General features: G+C 64.6%; 2 protein-coding genes across 2 annotated transcripts; one reads left to right on the plus strand and one right to left on the minus strand.

The window, feature by feature from the left end:
* Positions 1 to 4196: 4196 nt before the first annotated feature.
* On the plus strand, positions 4197 to 8903 carry Grn (granulin precursor). Its single transcript, XM_021240276.2, is given in 12 exon segments — positions 4197 to 4290; positions 5754 to 5898; positions 5982 to 6107; positions 6191 to 6275; positions 6629 to 6741; positions 6812 to 6890; positions 6893 to 7113; positions 7215 to 7338; positions 7515 to 7612; positions 7680 to 8144; positions 8225 to 8455; positions 8527 to 8903. Coding segments are annotated over 11 exon segments (1821 nt in total). The 5' UTR covers positions 4197 to 4290; positions 5754 to 5760; the 3' UTR covers positions 8668 to 8903.
* A 67-nt stretch (positions 8904 to 8970) lies between these two features.
* Positions 8971 to 15812, minus strand: Fam171a2 (family with sequence similarity 171 member A2). Its single transcript, XM_013077600.3, has 8 exons — positions 15650 to 15812; positions 13177 to 13404; positions 12923 to 13015; positions 11241 to 11399; positions 11000 to 11179; positions 10809 to 10925; positions 10616 to 10742; positions 8971 to 10523 (listed from the first exon to the last, which is right to left on the minus strand). Exons 1-8 carry the CDS (start codon positions 15744 to 15746, stop codon positions 9209 to 9211), a joined length of 2316 nt encoding a protein of 771 aa, XP_012933054.1. The 5' UTR covers positions 15747 to 15812; the 3' UTR covers positions 8971 to 9208.
* Between the last annotated feature and the right edge of the window lie 1745 nt (positions 15813 to 17557).

Consider the following 17557-nt stretch of genomic DNA (forward strand, 5'->3'; position numbering starts at 1 on the left):
GGGGTGGGGTTACCCGGGCACTGCACCTCCCCACCCTGCGGCCACACTGAGCCTGTTTCCTCTCCTGTGAGAGGCGCTGAGCACCCCCAGGTGACCAGGAGGGGTGTGACCCTCACGTGATGGCCACCTCTTGGGCTCGACGTTGTGACTCACTCTGCCCTCACTGCCCTGGAGCCCTAAGTCAGGCGCCTGTGAGGGCAGAGACTGGCCTGGCCCAGCCACCGTGGCTCAGCGGTGACTCAGAGGTGGGGGCTCAGGCTCTGCAGCCCGAGGAGTCTGCGTTTCACACATACGGGGCGGCTCTGCCAGTTCCCCGTCTGAAAAACTACACCTAAACATGTTATTCAGTGTGGACATGCGATGTGCTGAGGCTAAAAACAATCGGCCTTCCACCTGGGAATTCAGATTTAACTGGGCCATCTCTGCCTGGGAAGCCAAGTGAGGAAGGCATGGGTGACACCCATGGCAGCAGGAGTGGAAACGGCCAGCAGTTTCTAACTTGTTATCTATTGCTGAGCATGGGAGTGCACCCCTGTTGTCCCAGCACTCAGGAGGCTGAGGCAGGAGCAGCGCCAAGAGTTCAAGACCACCCTATACTACACAGCCACACCTTGTCTCAAAAAACAAAAACAATTATCTTTTTAGGTCCAAGGGACTAAACCCAGGGCCATCATGCTAAGCCTCATCACCAGCCCCTTATATTTTTTTATACTGAGACAGGATCTCAGCAAATTGCCCAGCCAGGGCTTGAACTTGCAATCCTCCTGCCTCAGCTTCAAATGCTGAGATTACAGGCCCGGACTATTATGCCTGGTCTGTTTTTGTTTTGGGGACAGGATCTCACTATAAGTCACTAAATTGCCGAGGGTGGGCTTGAATTTTCGATCTCCCTGCCTCTGCCTCCCAAGGTACTTGATTATAGGCCAGCGTCACCATACCCCGATGGGCCAGGAAATACTTGTAAATTCTTATTTTATTTTTTATAGTGCTGGGGATCAAACCTAGAGCCTTGGATACAGCATGCGCTGCACCACTGAGCTACATCCCCACCCCATGTTATGGCTCCATCTTTCTTTCCCTCTCTCTTTCCTTCCTTCCCCCTCCCCTTGAAGAAGGACACAGGGCCCTGGGTCTGTGTAGGCACAGGGAGCGTCTGGAAAGGAATGCTGCAGAGCCCATTCAAGCATTCATTATTAAAGAAGCCAGCAGGATCGCACGTACTGAGCCACAGCACTTGTTACAGACCAAACACAGAAGGGCAGGGAGAGCTGGGCGGGCGCCCTCTTCTAACTCAGGGAAACCCAAACCCACTCCAGACATGCAGGGACAGAGAGTACGGGAAGACCCTCACCCAGCCAGGACAGCCGTCTGAGAGATGTCCAATTATGTGTTTAAAACTAAGCAGGACAAGGGTGGGGACTTAGCTCAGTGGTTCTGATGCCTGCTCCTCAAGGTCCTGAGTTCGATCTCTGGTACTGAAAAAAAAAAACCCAAAAACTAAGCAGGATAAGAAAGGAGGTGGGGAGGAGGAGGAGAGAAAGCTCTGGAAGGCCACAGGTGGCCCACGCGCACCTACAGTGACTGCACCTGCCTGACACAGCCAGCGGGGTCGGAAGGGGCTGGCCGGGCACTGGGAGCTGCAGGCTGGGGCGCTGCCATGGACTCAGGACAGGAGAGAACACGTCAGGGGTCTTCCGACGGCGATTCCCGTCCCGTAGCAAGTCTGGGACTCAGTGCCAGGCTGACCTGGGGAGGTCATGCAGAGATCCTTTAGGCCACAGGGAGGGGCAAATAGGCAGGAGGGCCACTGGGAGGTCGAGGCCAGCCTGGGCTCTGTAGCGGACCCTGTCTCAAGAAACAACAGCAAGGGGCCGGGGATTTAGCTCAGTGGTTCTGTCGCCTGCCTCGAAAGAGGAAGGACACGAGTTCGATCCCCAGTACCAAAAAAAAAAAAAAGAAAGAAAGAACAGCAAGGGCTGGGGATGTAGCTCCGTGGCAGTGCACCTGCTGGCAAACACAGGTCCTGAGTTCCATCCCCAGTGCCAATAAAACAACAGGAAAAAAACAACAAAAAGAGAGATGACTGCAGACAGGATGGTTCACCCCTATAACCCATGTCCCCCATATGTGGGGTCGCTAAGGTGGTTTTTTTTTGCATGGGGAATCAAACTCAGGGGCTGGAGCTTGCCAGGCAGGCACTGGGCCACAGAGCTATATCCCCAGCCCAGGACCTCTAAGGTATTCAATCTGCTTTTTGCAATTTTTCCTATTGAATGCTTTTAACCTTTGCTAAACTCAAAGTGACAATTTCTAGAAACTTCCATGCACATACCCTGGTGCTAGGCAAGTGCTTTACCACTGAGCTACACTCCCAGCTCTCTGATCTTTCTATAATCTGTCAGAGGGAAATCAGACAATGAAGCTTATTAAATGTGTATAAAATAAGCTGGATAGAGGCATACGCCTGAATCCCAGCTACTTAGGAGGCTGAGACAGGAGGATTGCAAGTTTGAGATCAGCCTGGGCAACTCAGTAAGATCTCTCAAATAAAATTTTTTAAAAGCGCTGTGGCTGGAGCTGAGTGGGAGAGCACTTGCCTAGCATGAGTGAGGCCCTGGGTTCAATCCCCTGTAACCCCCACTCCCCTGAGTGTATGAACTAAGAGAAGGGAGGCTGAGTGAGGAAAGCTTCAGGATCCTGGGCCCCGGAGAGTAGGGTTTCTTGACCTCAGTGGCGGGGGCACACGGGGCGGGATGATGTTTGTGCATTCGAGGGTATTCAACATCACCTCCCTCCCAGGGGTGACAGGCTGATTGGCTCTGGGCCCTGCCACTGCCCTCGGTGGGCAGAATCACCCTTGGGTGGGAGTCACTACTTTGAAGATTAGAGTTACAGTGTTTTGGTCACATTAGGTTTTTTTTTTTTTCCATTTTTTTGTTGTTGTTGTTCTATTTGGTTGTGACCAATACACCCATTTACTGATTTGTCTACCACTTCATGAAGATTGTGAGTGTGTGTGTATCACTGAAACCATAAGCGACTCTCCTCCGTCTTGGGCCCCACAGGACTGGGATCTGCACAAACCTCACCAGGATGCAGGAGTAGCCCCCACTTTCCGGCCCTCAGTGGCTGCCGGCTAAGAAGCCTGCCAAACAGTTCCACACCTCTGCACTCCCCCAACCCAGACGCCCGAACCTCAGTTTGGCTATTCGTCCTGCCCCAGCCTGGTCCTCAGCTTCAGCTCTCTGCTCCACCAGCAGGGCTCTCCGCCTTCCTGCAGAAGCAAGCGCTGCTTTCCTCCAGGCCCCAGCACGGGTGTCCTGGGCCTCTCCTCCCTCCCGGTGTATCCTCCACCTCCACCTGGAGCTGAAGGCCACTTCCACTCAACAGCGTGCTCCCACCCAGCAGCCCTTTACCCCTGGCCTTGAATGTGGCCCTCATCCCCTTCCCAGGCTGCCCTTCCATGTACACACCCCGGTACTTCTGGTTTCCTGGACTCTTCCAGCACCTCTAACTCGCTAGCCAAGTCTCCAAACCCCACTCACCTGCCCTCAGAATCTCCCAGATAGTTCCACCGAATCTCCCAAAACGAATTTCAGTTTCAATCTGTTCCTGTCTCTGCCGCGGGGACTGAACCCAGGGCCTTCCCACTAAGCTACATTCAGCCCTTTTTCAATTTTGAGCCAGGGTCTCGCTAAACCTTTTGATCCTCCTGCCTCAGCCTCTCAGAGGGCTGGGATAGGCATGCAGCACCCTGCGAGGTGGGATTTAAACCTCTTCTTCCACACCTGAAGCCGATCTCCTATCTCTTCCCTTCACCTGCCTCCAGCGCCCGGCACGCGACTTGGCCCCTGAACGTGGACTTGGCCTGAGCCTGGTCCCCACCTGGGCCTTGAGGAAGCGGCCTGGGTTGTTCACCTTCCGCCCAGCAACTTCCTTCCCCTCCCGGCGGCGGGGGTGTAATCCGAGCTGGTTGAGTGGAAGCGGGCGTCCCTGCCCCCGCCCCCGCCCCGGCCACCCGGTGGCTCCTACTCGCCCCGGCTCCCGAAAACTCCAAGCACCCGCAGACGCCAAAGGGAGGGCGGGTGCGGGCACATGACTCGCCGATCACGTGACGCTTTCAACCGGGCCGGGAGTGCAGCCTGGCCCCGCCTTCTCTTCGACGAGAAACCAATAGGCTCACAGCGGCGCGAGACTTTGGCCAATGAGAACGAGGTGGGCGGGCTCTCACGGCGGATTTTAGCCAGAAGGGGCGCGGGGCGGCCGCGGAGAGTGCGGATCTGTACGCAGGTAGGAGCCTGGCGGGGACGGCGACGGTGACAGAGACGGGGGCGGGACGAAGCGGGCCCCCCGTGCCGGGAGCGCAGGCTTCTCACGGGTCGCCCCGCCGCCCGAGGCGCCGCTATCCTCCTGGTGGCGGGGTTCCCAGCTCCGAGCCGGACCCTTCGAGGACCAGCCGGCCCCGCCTTTGCCGCTGGTCGCCCGCCTTTGGAGAAACCGCTTTCCCTTTGGCCTTTGGGGTGCCACCTGCGGAAGGCGGGAGCCGGGGCGGCTGCCTGGGCCTCCTCCTGCCCCCGGGGCTCGCGCCCCAACCTCGGGGACCTGGAAGGCAACGCGGACTGGGCCCGGGTGCCGAAGCCTGGGGACAGCCTGCCCGGGGGACTGGGCCCCGGGGTTGCAGAACTTCGCTCGAGGCCGCGGGGCGAAAGGGCCTGGGTCGTTCTCCGGGTTAGGAAAGGGGCTCTTGGGGAGGGGAGAAGGAGAGGACTGTCGGTCACCTCGCCGCCTGGGAAACCGAGGCACGGGCAGGCCAGCAGCAGGTGCAGAGAGCGTTGCCATCGGTTGAGGCGGTTCGAGGTCTGGACCCAAGGGCGATTCCAGGCAGTCTCTCTCCCTTTCTCTGTCGGGCCCTCTCCCGTCGCTTGGTCCTCCCTCTTCTGCCCGTCACCCGGCCTTTCCTGGCAGGACCCAGGTTTACTGTAGGACTTGGTGTGTGACCTGCACGCGTTAATGTCTGGGTGTTCAGTTGCTTCTTTGAAATACAGTAAGATTCCTTGTAACTGCCCACCCTCCAGCTCAGGCATTTTGCCACTGCTCCCCAGGGCAGGGCAACTTCTCTCCTGGGGAGCTTGTGGGGCCGCTGAGCAGGAGTCGCCAGGGGGAAGTGAGAGCCTGGTTCCTCCTGACTCAGAGCCGCCCTGCACGCACAGGCCCTTCCACATGGGCTGAGTTTCGTTTCCAGGCTGGCTCTGGTGGTGTGGGGCTCAGGATACAGTGGGCTCAGAAACCGGAGGAGATGGTTGTGGGCAGCAGTGACTGGCCCTGGAAGGCAGCCCTGGTCCCCCTGGACATGGCACTTCTTTCCTAACGGCTTTGCCAGTCCCTTGGCTTCCTGAGGAACTGCGTGATGGGTCCCTTTCCTCAGGCCTTTGAGGTCAGCTGAGTCTAGAGCAGGCCAGGATGTGGCCGGGGCAGCAGCAGCCCTTTTCCTGGGAGGCCTCCCTGCTTGAACCCCGACCTGTCCCCACCTGAGGCTGCTAAGGCCTCCTGTGCCCACACGTCAGAGCCACAAGCTGCACTCTGGAGCCCGGGAGACGCCGGGTGGGGCGGGGCGGGACGGGGCGGGGCACAAACCCACCTGTGTTCTCCTGGCTGCAGTGCGTGTCTGTGCAGCGCAACTTTCTGCTGCCTGGATACAGAGCTGTGGACCTGGCCCGGTGCCTCCGCTCCGGGCCACACCCTTACCATTACAGACAGACCATGTGGACCCTGGTGGGCTGGGCCACCTTGGTGGCGGGGCTGGTGGCTGGAACACGGTGCCCAGATGGTCGGGTCTGCCCAGTGGCCTGCTGCCCAGGTCCAGGAGGAGCTGGCTACAGCTGCTGTGACCCAGAAGTGGTGAGTCCCTGGAGCCCGGGGAGCTTGGCGTCGGGGTGGCCCGGGAGGCAGCTGGGCCATTGGATGATCTCCTTCTCTGCCAGGACACGTGGCCCACAACCCTGAGTGGGCACCTGGGCAGCCCCTGCCAGAGCTCCGAGCACTGCTCCACCGGGCACTCTTGTGTCTTCAACGCCTTGGGGACTTCCAGTTGCTGCCCATTCTCACAGGTGAGGTTTCCATCTGCCCTCGAGCAGCCTGCACCCCTTGCCCCATGGGGGTCCTCACCCATGCAGGCTTCTGTGTCCCCCAGGCTGAGGTGTGTGGGGATGGCCGCCACTGCTGTCCCCGAGGCTTCTCCTGCAGCGCCGATGGATGGACCTGCATCCGAAGACCAGGTGTGGCCAGGTGGCTGAGGAGGCAGGTGGGGAGGGGATGGGCCTGGCACCCCTGCTGCCCAGCTGCTGGGTCCCTAGGTTCCTCTACTTGAGCCCCTGTCCATGGGTGTGACACGGGGGACAGGCAGGGTGGAGGGGACGCAGGGCTTAGGCGCTGGGTGGGAGAGGCTGAGCGGGGCTGACCCCGTGCCTGCTTTTGGTGGATGCCCTCTGGCATCGTTAGTCAGGCCCCGACTGGTAGGGAGTGTGTGTGGGGGTCCTGGGGATCCCCCGTGGCTGGGCCATGGGCCCTGGTGCCCCAGCTCCCTGAGTGACGGAGCACGTTGGTGGCATCCTTGGCCTCCTGTGCGCAGGGGACCACCTGCTGGGTGCTGTCCAGTGCCCAGGTGGCGAGTTCCAGTGCCCCGAATCCTGTACATGCTGCCGCATGCCCGACGGCTCCTGGGGGTGCTGCCCCTTGCCTGAGGTATGGGTGGCTGGGGACGCCGGGTGAGAGCGGGATGAGGGCAGAGGGGCTTAAGAGCAGCTCCTCCCAGGCATCCTGCCGTGAGGACAGGGTACACTGCTGTGCCCATGGGGCCTCCCGTGACCTGGTGCACACCTGCGGCATCATGCCCACGGCACCCAGCCCCTGGCCAGGAAGGTCCCTGCCCAGAGGATGGAGTGGACAGGTGCCGAGGGGGTAGGCATCAGGCCAGGGCCCGGCCCGTCCTCCACCCCCGTTCCAGCGGCCCTGCCCAGATCAGTCGTGTGCCCCGACAAGCGGTCCCAGTGTCCCGACAGTACCACCTGTTGCCAGCTGCCCAGTGGGGAGTACGGCTGCTGCCCAATGCCCAGCGTGAGTGCGGGTGGAGCTGCCATCTGGCTGTGTCCTCTCGGCCACGTGGGACCCATGCTGGTGCTGGCACTGTCCCCAAGCCCGTCCCTGCCCCCACCCAGGCCATCTGCTGCTCCGACCACCTGCACTGCTGCCCCCAGGACACTGTGTGCGACCTGAAGCAGAGCAAGTGCCTGTCCCGGGAGAAGGCCACGGCCCTGCTCCCCATGCTGCCCTCCTGGACAGGTACCGGTGACTGCCTGGCTGTCCTGGGCACATGGGGCTGGCGCTGAGGGCACCAGGCTCTGGGCAGGCACCCCTCCATCCAGTCCACACCTCCTCGGCTCAGGACAGCTGTGGGTGGCACACGCTGGGCCCATTCTCAAGGGCGGGCACCCTGGGTGCCCTCTGCCTGCCCGCAGTGGGGGACGTGGAGTGTGACCAGGAGGTGAGCTGCCCGGACGGCTACACATGCTGCCGCCTGCAGTCAGGGGCCTGGGGCTGCTGCCCTTTCACAAAGGTACCCAGGGCCAGGGCCGGGTGGGGGCGGCCATGGAGGCCTCGGCCCATTGTCCCCTGTCTCCAAGGCTGTGTGCTGTGAGGACCGCGTGCACTGCTGCCCTGAGGGATTCACGTGCCACATGGAGAAGGGGACGTGTGAGCAGGGCGTGCTCCAGGTGCCCTGGGCGTGGAAGACCCCAGCCGGCCCCAGTCCGCCAAAGAGTGGCGATGTCCCCTGCGGCATGTTCACCAGCTGCCCCCCAGGCAACACCTGCTGCCGCGTCGCCTCTGGGGGATGGGGCTGCTGTCCCACCCCGGAGGCTGTCTGCTGCTCCAAGCATGAGCACTGCTGTCCCCAGGGTTACCTGTGCACAGCCGAGGGGCAGTGTCAGATGGACAGGCCGGGGGTGGGCATGGAAAAGACGCCCGCCCACCCGCTGTCCCTGGCCCGCGTGGGCGACCTCGGCTGTGACCAGCACACCAGCTGCCCGGTGGGCCAGACCTGCTGCCCCAGCCTGGGCGGGGGCTGGGCCTGTTGCCAGCTGCCACATGTGAGTGCCTGCCTACCCGTGGGGGTCGGGAGCCCTGGCAGAGTGGCCACAGGCCAGTGCCTGACACCAGCGCCCCCCAGGCCGTGTGCTGTGAGGACCGCCAGCACTGCTGCCCGGCGGGTTACACTTGCAACGTGAAGGCCCGGTCCTGCGAGAAGGGGCTGGACGCTGCCCACCCGGCTGCCCGCCTGGGCCTGCACTCCGCCAGCAGGGTGACCGACGTGGCGTGCGGGGACGGCCGCTTCTGCCGTGACGAGCAGACCTGCTGTCGAGACAGCCAGGGGCGCTGGGCCTGCTGCCCCTTCCGCCAGGTCAGTATCACGCTGGCCTGGGCACAGGCGTGGGGCCGGTCCTGCCTTGGCCAACTCTCCCCGCCCCCCAGGGCTTCTGCTGCGTGGACCGGCGCCACTGCTGTCCTTTCGGTTTCCGATGTGCAGGCCGCGGAACCAAATGCGTCCGCAGGAAGACAGTGCTGCGATGGGACAGCCCGGCGTGGGGCCCTGCTCCGAGACTGCTGCTGTGAGGAGCTGGCCCTGGGGCCCGCTTGGGATGCCCACGCTCAGGCCTTCCTGGGTTCCATCTCTGACTCCTTCCTGAGTGTCCCCTCGTCAGGGGGGACCTCACTTTGTGGCCCTCCTGTCCGAGGGGGCTGTGGCAGAAGCCGCGTCACAAGCCGCCGTCCCCACCCGTTCCTGTGGCCAGGTGCTGTCCCCACTGCAGGTGTGCGTGTGTGCGCTCCAGTAAAGTTTGGACGCTTCCTACCCATGTCGGATTCAGTCTTCTCTTCCCCCTGCCAGGGTCCCCACCCCACAGAAAGACACGTGTGTGACCCTCACTGGCTTTATATTTGCTGCTGCCCTTTGGCATCCCACGAACCCCAGCCATTCCACCCTGGGACCTCCCAGCCCAGGGGCGACCCCGTATTGGGCAGCACCCCCTCCCCTCCCTGGGAACCTCCGGGTCGCCCTCTTGCGTGCCCCCAGCCCTCCTCCCTGGTGCTGCCCGGCCCCCCACCCCGGGCCCCCCACGGCCTCGCCCAGCCCGGCGGCCCGGGGCCCCTCGGACTACTTGACGTTGAAGACCATGAGCGGCCGTTCCTCGCGCCGCTGCCAGGGGCTCTTCTTGTCGCCTGAGTCGTCACCACCGTCAGCGCCCAGCTCGTCTTCCGGGCTGGTGAGCGAGTCGCGCCGCAGCTCGCTCACGCTGCTGCGGGAACTGTCCCCGCGGCTGCGACCCCGGCCCCTGGGCACGGTGGCCGCGCGGCCCTCGGGTGCCACCACCTCGTCCAGCAGCGGTGTCAGCGAGTTGTCCTCTGGCGAGCACAGCCCCGTGCGGCTCTCACTGCTGCTGGGCTCCGTGTCCTCACTGAGGGCCAGGCGTGGGGGCGCAGGCGGCGGGGGAGCGCGCTCATCTCGCGTGGGGCGGCGGGGGCGCCCAGATCTCGCCTCATGCGCGTCCACGCCAGGGTCGGGGCCGGCGTCTGCGCGCGCGCCGCCCTGCAGGTCGATGTAGGAGTGGCGCACTTGCGCGTTGCAGCGCCCGTCCAGCGACACGAACCAAGCGCGCGGAGGGGGGCGCACGCCCAGCTCGCGCAACTGCTGCTCCGTCAGCGCCTGCAGCTCTCCGTTGAGCTGCGCCACGGCCGACTCGTCGAGCAGCACCGGGATGGTCACCGGCGCCGCGGGGCCGGGGGCGGGCAGGGCACGCGCAGGCTCGGGCGCGGGGAAGGCGCGCGAGGGACCCTCGGGCGCAGCGGGCTCTGAGCCCCCGGCGGCGGCCCCAGCCTCGGCGCCCAGGCGCACATAGCGCGCGGGGATGACAAGGGTCGGCAGCACGCCGCGGTACACGCTGTCCTGCAGGGCGTCGAGCGCGCCACACAGCAGCAGTGGCCCCGCTGCGCCCAGGGAAGGGGGGCGCCCGGGCGGGTCAGCCACGGGCAGCGGGAAGGCGGGGTCCCGGCCACTGGCCGCGCCCGGGGGGCCCAGGGGGCGCTCAAAGGGCGGTGGCGAGGGCGGCTCGCGTGCGAAGGCAGCGGCCCCCGGTGGCGCTGGCTCCTCAGAGGTGCGCGTGATCCGAAGCCCAGCCCCATCCCCGCCGCGTGCCCCTGGGGGCTCGGCGGTGGCGGGCCCGGGCCCGCGTGTCTTGGCCCGGAAGAAATCCTCGCGGGAGGCAGTCAGGTCAAGGACGCTGGAGAAGGCGGAGTGCAGGGGCCCGGGCGACGGGGCCTCGGGGTCCCCTGAAGACGCTGGCTCCAGGGGCCCAGCGCAGATGAGGTGTAGCTGGGACATCGAGGTGGCCTGGTCCCGCCTGGCGCCGTCCGCGGGCCCCGGGAGCGGCAGCTTGCGGTGCTGCTGCTGCCTGGGCTTCAGGCAGCGCCTCCTGCGGGGGAGCCCGGCCTCAGCACCTCGGGCGGGCGCGCAGTGGAGCGTGCACTCCAGCCGCGGTGCCCATGCGGCGCCCGGCGCACTCACCGGCAGTAGTAGATGAGCAGGCACAGCAGGATGAGCAGCAGCAGCGCCAGCGCGGCCAGGATGGTGAGCAGGAACACGGTGTGGTAGGCGCCGAAGTCCGCGATGCCCGCCGTGATGGTGACCAGCCCTGCGCAGGCCAAGGTCAGGCCCTGCCGCACCTCCTCCACCCCGCCCGCCCCGGGACCCCGCTCACCAGCCGCGGGCGAGGCCACGGCAGCCGCCCAGTAGCCCAGCTGCGGGGAGGCAAAGGTCCAGTACAGCTGGCGGCCCTCCCTGCGGATCACGCCGGTGCCGTTGCGCACCCACAGTCCTGGCGAGGCGGAGGCGTCAGTGTGGGCTCGGCCGCCAGCCCCTCCGCCCCGGCCCAGCCCAGCCCGCACTCACCGCTCTTGGGGTCGAACCTCCAGGCCGGGACGCCTGTCCCTGCGGCCAGGGAGCGCGGTTCGGAGGGCAGCGGCAGCGCCAAGTGCGCGGGCCCCGCGAGCGGCACCTCGGAGCCATTGCCAGCCAGCAGCTGTACGCTTACGGCCGCCAGCGGCGCCAGCTCCAGCCAGGACCCATTGCCTGCGAGGGAGGCGTGGGTGAGCGTGGCCCGAGACCGGCGCCCCCCCCCCCCCCCGCCTACCTGCGACGGGCCCCTCGGTGCCCAGGAAGGCTGGAAAGGCGCGCAGCTCCTGCGTGGTGCTGGCGGGCGTGAGCGAGGCCCACAGCTGGCTGTAGGTGGCGCTGGGCGGCAGGCGCGCGGCCCGGCGCTGGAACTGCACCCAGGGCTGGGAGCGAGCGCCTGCGGGGAGAGGGCGGGCGTCCACGAGCGGGGCCTGGGGCCACTGGGCGGCTGGAGAAGGTGGCCGGGAAGGGCACCCGGCACGGGCCTTGCGCGACCGCTGACACTGCTTCCTGAGGGTCTGCGCGGAGGCAGCTCGGGGCCTCCAGCAGCACCGGGGCGGGCGACACCGACTCCCCTTCCTGTCTGCACTCTGTGGGGACCTGCAAGCGCTGCTGCTTTGAGGGACGAACGGGCTCTGTTCTGTACCTGGACACGGGGGCTGTTCAGCACTGGAAATGCTGCCACTGTGACTAAGGAGCTGGACTAAATTTTTAATGATTTAATTAATTTTAATTGAAATTATTTCAGTTTAAGTAGACACAGGTGGCTCCCGTGTTGCTAGCTAGGTGTAGGGTGCATGTGCGCACGTGTGTGCACGTGTGCTGGGGCGGGAGACATGATCAGGACCCCAGTGCAGCGCTGTGAGGCGTTGCATTTATTAAGCTTTAGAATATGTGAGCCCGCTCCCGGCAGGCCCCCCCCCGCCCCCGTGGCCCCTAGTCACGCGGCAGGGACACGGTGCCTACATAACCAGCTCTCTGCATAGAACAGACAGGGCTGGGTTTCAGTGACTTGCCCAAGGCTGCCATTCCAGAGCTGGACTAGTGCCCAGGCCCCGGGCAGGCCGCCCTCGGGCCCCTCCCATCCACCCCCGTGGGAAGGGCCTTCGAAGACTGGCACGAAAACACCAAGGCTGGACGTCGCATCCCTGCTAGCTGTGGGGGTCCAGGCTGACAGCGGCAGGTGCGCTGGGGAGGCTGTGCGCTTGGGACAAGGAGTTGCTGTGGCTTTCAGGGTCCTGCATGGGCCGTCAGAGGCCTGGAATACAGGATCGGAGCTATTGGTGGAGATGGCGAACAGGAGTGGCTGGAAGCGGGGCAAAAAGAGCTAAACCTGGAGTGGGATTCGTCCCCTCCAAAGCCTACTGTGGCTCCTAGCCGCAGCCAGGTGGGGACAGGCCAGGACACTCCCAGGCCCTCTTTCCCCTGGGCCCTGCATCCTGAGGCTCTGCCAGGCTTTGCTCTCCACCTCTCGCTCCTCCAAGCCCCCGCCGAGGGCTGCAGTGGAGGTGAGGACAGCTTGTCACTGAGGCAGCCACCCCTTGCTGCCAGCCTGGGTCCCATCCAGGATCTGTGTGTGAATTCCCCGGTGGCCTGGGTCTGTCCTTTCTCCCCTGAAGCCCTGGCTTTCAGACACAGCGAAAGCACAGCTGACTGTTGGAGATCACCCGGAGGAGGACACCGGGAAAAGGGGCTGGGGAGGCCCCAGTAGACGAAGACAGCAGCTAGAGCCCTCTGCTGGCTTTCCCTCCCCTCCTGTTAACCCCAGCCTCCATCTGATGATGCAGAATCTGTCCTTCCGCACCTGATGCTCAGACAAAGGGCGGCACGGAGGGCAAGTGACTGCCCCAGGGCACCCAGCCACAGCACCAGGGAAGAGAGAGGGTGGGGGACCCGTGGGGGGCGCAGGGGCGGCCTTACCCGGGGAGCCGAGCAGGATGTGGACCAGGTCCTCATAGAGGATGAGGGTGGCAGGCCGCTCTGGGAGCAGGTAGAGGCTGACAGACGCGTACACTGCGGGTGGGGACCTGTCAGCTCCAGTGCCCCACAGCGGCCCCAGGGGCTCCTGGCACCACATCCAGCCCTGCAGCAGCTGCGGGGAAGTCCCCCACCCCCAGGGGCTATTTTGGGAAGGGGCTGATGGAGGGTCCACTGCTGCCCCGCCCCAAACTCACAGGGCAGCTTGTCCACCCGCCAGGGCACCGAGTTGGTGAGGAAGCCAGGGCGGGCAGCGGTGACCAGCACCCAGGTGCCCAGGCGGTAACTGAGCAGCAGGGTAGCCACGCCTTCAGAGTCTGTGGTGCCAGCAGTCAGCAGCGTGCGGTTCCCAAACACATCCACCGAGGCCCGGGCCAGGGGCATCAGCTCCCCACTCACGTACACCTGCACCTTGATCAGGATCTCTGTGGGCAAGACCGCGCCCGGAGGTCAGAGGGGCTTCTGGCTGGGAGTGCTCTGGGGTCAATGCCACAGCACGTGTTGCGCTAGGACAGGCGGAACCCAGGGCCTTGAGCCAGCCACACTCGCAACCCTTTCCAAAATTTTGAGACAGGATCTCACTAAGTCCCTCAGGTAAGACTCAAACTTGCAATCCTCCTGCCTCAGCCTCCGAAGTATCAGGGATTATAGGTGTGCACCACCACACCCAGCCAGAGGACATATTGTAATAAGAGCCACCATTTATTTATGCATTTGCTTTCCGTGCTGGGAACTGAACCCAGAGCCTCAAGCATGCTCTGCAGTCTCCACTTGAGCCCCACCCCAGCTGCGCCCACAATCCTGGGCTGTTCATCTGAGCCTCCCCGCAGGAGAGCAGGAGGCAGGGGCACTGCTCCGCCATGTTATCACACACAGCCCTCGGACCTCAGTGTTTCCCCGCCAGGCAGCGGCTATGACCACTGGCTTGGTCAAGGTGCATCTCAGGGGCAGGGATGTACTAGGTCTGACCATCCGTGCTCTCACCTGCTTCACAGCCAAGGTTCAGAGTTCAGGTCACTGGGCTACAGTTACAGAGGCCTGGGGTCTGAACCTGAGAGTCTGCCCTGGGAGATAAACTCGGCCATCTGACCCTGGAAGGTGCATGTCCGAGGGCAGGACAGGGAAAAGAAGGCTGACTCAGGAGGGTGTGGGGGAACAGGGGCCTGCACGTAGAGGGGAGAGCTCAAGACTGAGCAGTGCACATGGATGGAAACTGAGGCCGCGACACTGACGAGCAGTCAGTCCTTCCTCACCATGCCTCACCCAGAGGCCTCTACACAACCCTGGGATTCCGGGATACACTGGCAGGGTCCAAACAAGTCTCCCAGGCCCTCCCCCTCCGTCTAGAGTTGGTCAGTGGCCATCAGTAACCATGGGAACACCTTGTCCTCCGTCGGGATCAGGCCCAAGCTGGGGCCTGGCATGGGGAGGCATCTGGGGGCCCAGCCCCAGGAGCCTGGGGTGCAGGGCACAGACTGGCCCTGCAGGCATCCTGAGCTCCTGGAGTGAGGGCTACGGGGGTTCCCAAGGGCTCCGTGCCTTGGACGCCCTGCCTAGCACTCTGCCTCTCAGCCTGAGCCTCCCCACCCAGGCCTCACCCCACTTGGCTGCCAGCGCTGGGGATCATGGCTGGGGCCCTGGGTGGGTGGGGAGTCTGCAGCTGAGCAGGGCTTGGGAGGCCTCTATGTGGGGCCTGTGCTGGCAGCGACAGGTGTCTCAGGCTGCCACGCAGAACAGGCCACGCCTGGCCCCGGCATCTCACCCAGCTGTTGGAATGGGCCGCTCTCTCCCTCCAGGCAGCCCGACCCTGGAGCGGGCCGAAGCCCCGAGGAGGAATTCCAGGCCTGGTGACCGGCCGGGCCCCGGAACGAGCAGGTGGACAGAACAGCTGTGACGGGGAGACCCAGGGTCACCGAGGGAAGCCTGGGTCCAGCGAGGGGAGAGGTAGGTCGAGGAGGTGGGAGCGCCTGCAGGCTCCCACCCGCTCCTAGCCTGGCTCCCCCCAGCCCTGCACAGCCCTGAGCTGGCTGAGTCCAGCTGGTTTCGAGGCCCCTCCGGGTTCAGGGCTTGAAGGAGGGACTTCTGTCCACATTGGGCCTCCTGCCTGGCAGCGCAGGGGAGGCTGAGGCAGGGAGAGCCTTACCCAGCCCCCAGAGCGGGATCCACACGGCGTCCGCCTCGTTCCAGGCAGAAATACGACCTCCTCCCTCGCTCCGACCCCGCTTCCTAGCAGACGCCTCCGGCCTTTCCTGCCCGCTGGGTATGGGGTGTGGGGGTGCGGATGGAGCCCGCGCCCCGCCCCCACCCACGCCCACTTGGCCGGGCCTCCAGCCGGGTCCGCGAGGGGAGGGGCGATCGGGTGGGGGACCTGGCACCTGCCCCGTGCCGCCCACCTCGAGCTGTTTCCCGGCGCCGCGGGCGGACCCCGACCCCAAGCCGGGCTGGACGCATCGCCCCGCGCCCCCGCGCGTCCCCGTCCCCACCGCGCCGCCGGCCTGGGCGGGGGTCCGCGAGACAATGGCGCGGGGCGGCGCCGCGCGGACCGCGGGGAGAGCAGCAGCCGCGGCGGACGCCGAGTGCGGACCCCGCCGAGGTCCCCAGGTCCCCAGGCCGCGCCGCCCTGGTCCGGGTCCCGCGCCCGCCGCCGCCGCCCGCGCTGCGACCACTCACCCTGCGACCGTCCGGGGGCCCGCGCGGCGCCGCCCAGCAGCAGGCCCAGCACGGGCAGCAGCCGCACCAGGGCACCGGAGCTGCGGGGCGGCGGCATCGCGGGTCGCCCGCCTCGCCCAGGGCCTGACCGGCCCGGCCCGCGCCGGCTCCCGCCCGCCGCCGCCGCCGCCGCCGCCGCCGCCGCCGCGCTGGTCTGCGCCGCTGCGCCCCCTGCAGGCGGAGCCCTGCGCCGCAGCCCGGCCGGCGCCCTCGCCCCGCCCCGCCCCTGCCCTCGGTGGCTCCGCCCCGCCCCACGGCGCACCCCAGCCCTCGCCCGCCCCGGTCGCCCGGTTCTTGCTTCCCGAGCCCGGGCTCCGGCGGAGTCGGGGAGGGGCCCTGCTGCCGCTCCGAGGCCACAGCGGCGTCTCCGGGCAGGGACTCCGTGCCCCCCACCCCGCAGCGCGGGTCACCAGCCTCTGGCCTCGGTGCTCCGTGGGGTGCGGGCAGAGCCATCCCTGCGGGAACCCGGACTCCGCGCCAGCGCGGTGGCCGGCCCTCCTGTGCCAGGACGGGCAGCGGCCCGCCCTCCTTCCCGGGGCTCTGGCTCCGCGGAGGACAGATCGGGTCTCTCTTCCTCTTGGGCTGGAAGCCCTCAGTGGGAGCCGGGCCTCGACTCTGCCTTCCAGGTCACCGCGCCCCGCGACCAGGCGCCGACACAGCCGCACCAGATGGCACCGCAGTCCCTTCCTGGCCCTCGCTGTCCCCTTCTCTGTGGCAGTGTGGTGCCCAGGAGGGAGTGGACACGTCCCGGCCCTCATCCCCCAGAGGCTGCCGGTACCCTCTTGGCTAGGCCCATGGCTTGGAGACGCCTGGCTCATGGACACCTCATTAATGGGCGCGGGGCAAAACAACAGACGCTCTTTCTTCCTCCTTTTTTACTTTTTTTTAGCAAAACATTTATTGGTACATTTTATCTTTTGTTGTTTTTTTGGTTTTTTTGGTACCAGGGAGCGAATTCTGGACCTTGTGCTTGTGAGACAGGCAGCGAAACCACTGAGCTAAATCCTAGGCTATTGGTACATCTTAGATGTACATAATGATAACACACATTATAGGGAATTTGCACCTGTACATGACATATTCTGCCTTTTTTCCTCTTTTATTTTTAAATATTTGAGACAGGGTCTCACTGGCCCAGACTGGCCTCGAATTCACTATGTAGCCCAGGCTGGCATGGAACTTGTGGTGATCCTCCTGCCTCATCCTCTGGAGTACAGGGCTTATACATATGAGCCACCACACCTGGCTTCTTTCCATTTAACAGAAATTTCCAGGGAGCCAGATTTCCCAGTACTATTCTTATGTAACAACTTTTGAGAACCCGCGCACGGGATTTAACACTAGTCTCTGGTGCATCTCATCTTGTTGGTTTCAGCCCAACTTTCCAATCTGTCAGGCTGCCTGCAATCGGCTCAGCCACCCATGGCGTTGGCGCTGTCCCCTCCAGCCAGCAGCCATCTGCAGGCAAGAGGAGCTACAGCATCCCAGCCCCACAGAGCTCCCCAGCATTCCCAGAGGGTGTGGGTCCAAACTGAGCCCCTGACCCAGATGCCTCTGTCCGGTGTGTAAAGACCAGTTTCCTGGAACCGGAGACATGGCCAGGGCTGTGAAGCCGAGGACCGTCAGGGTGGGAGTCAGCTGGGATTCTGCCACCCAGCTGGAGACCCTCTCTGGACTGGCTCTGCGTAGATGTCAGAGGCGCCTCCAGAATGTTCCATGTACCCCTTTGGCTAAAGTTGAGACCGGCATCTTGTGGGCCACACTGTCCTTCTGGGTGTCCCTGCCCCACCGAGTCCACCCAGGCCAGCAGTTCCCCCCCCCGCCCCCGTTACTGGCTGCTCTTTCGGACACCAGCCTTTATGGTCACCT

Source organism: Heterocephalus glaber, unplaced genomic scaffold (assembly GCF_053883595.1).
Source record: "Heterocephalus glaber isolate CG9 unplaced genomic scaffold, H.glaber_assembly_v1.0 deba00001773, whole genome shotgun sequence".
Taxonomy (NCBI): Eukaryota; Metazoa; Chordata; class Mammalia; order Rodentia; family Bathyergidae; genus Heterocephalus; species Heterocephalus glaber.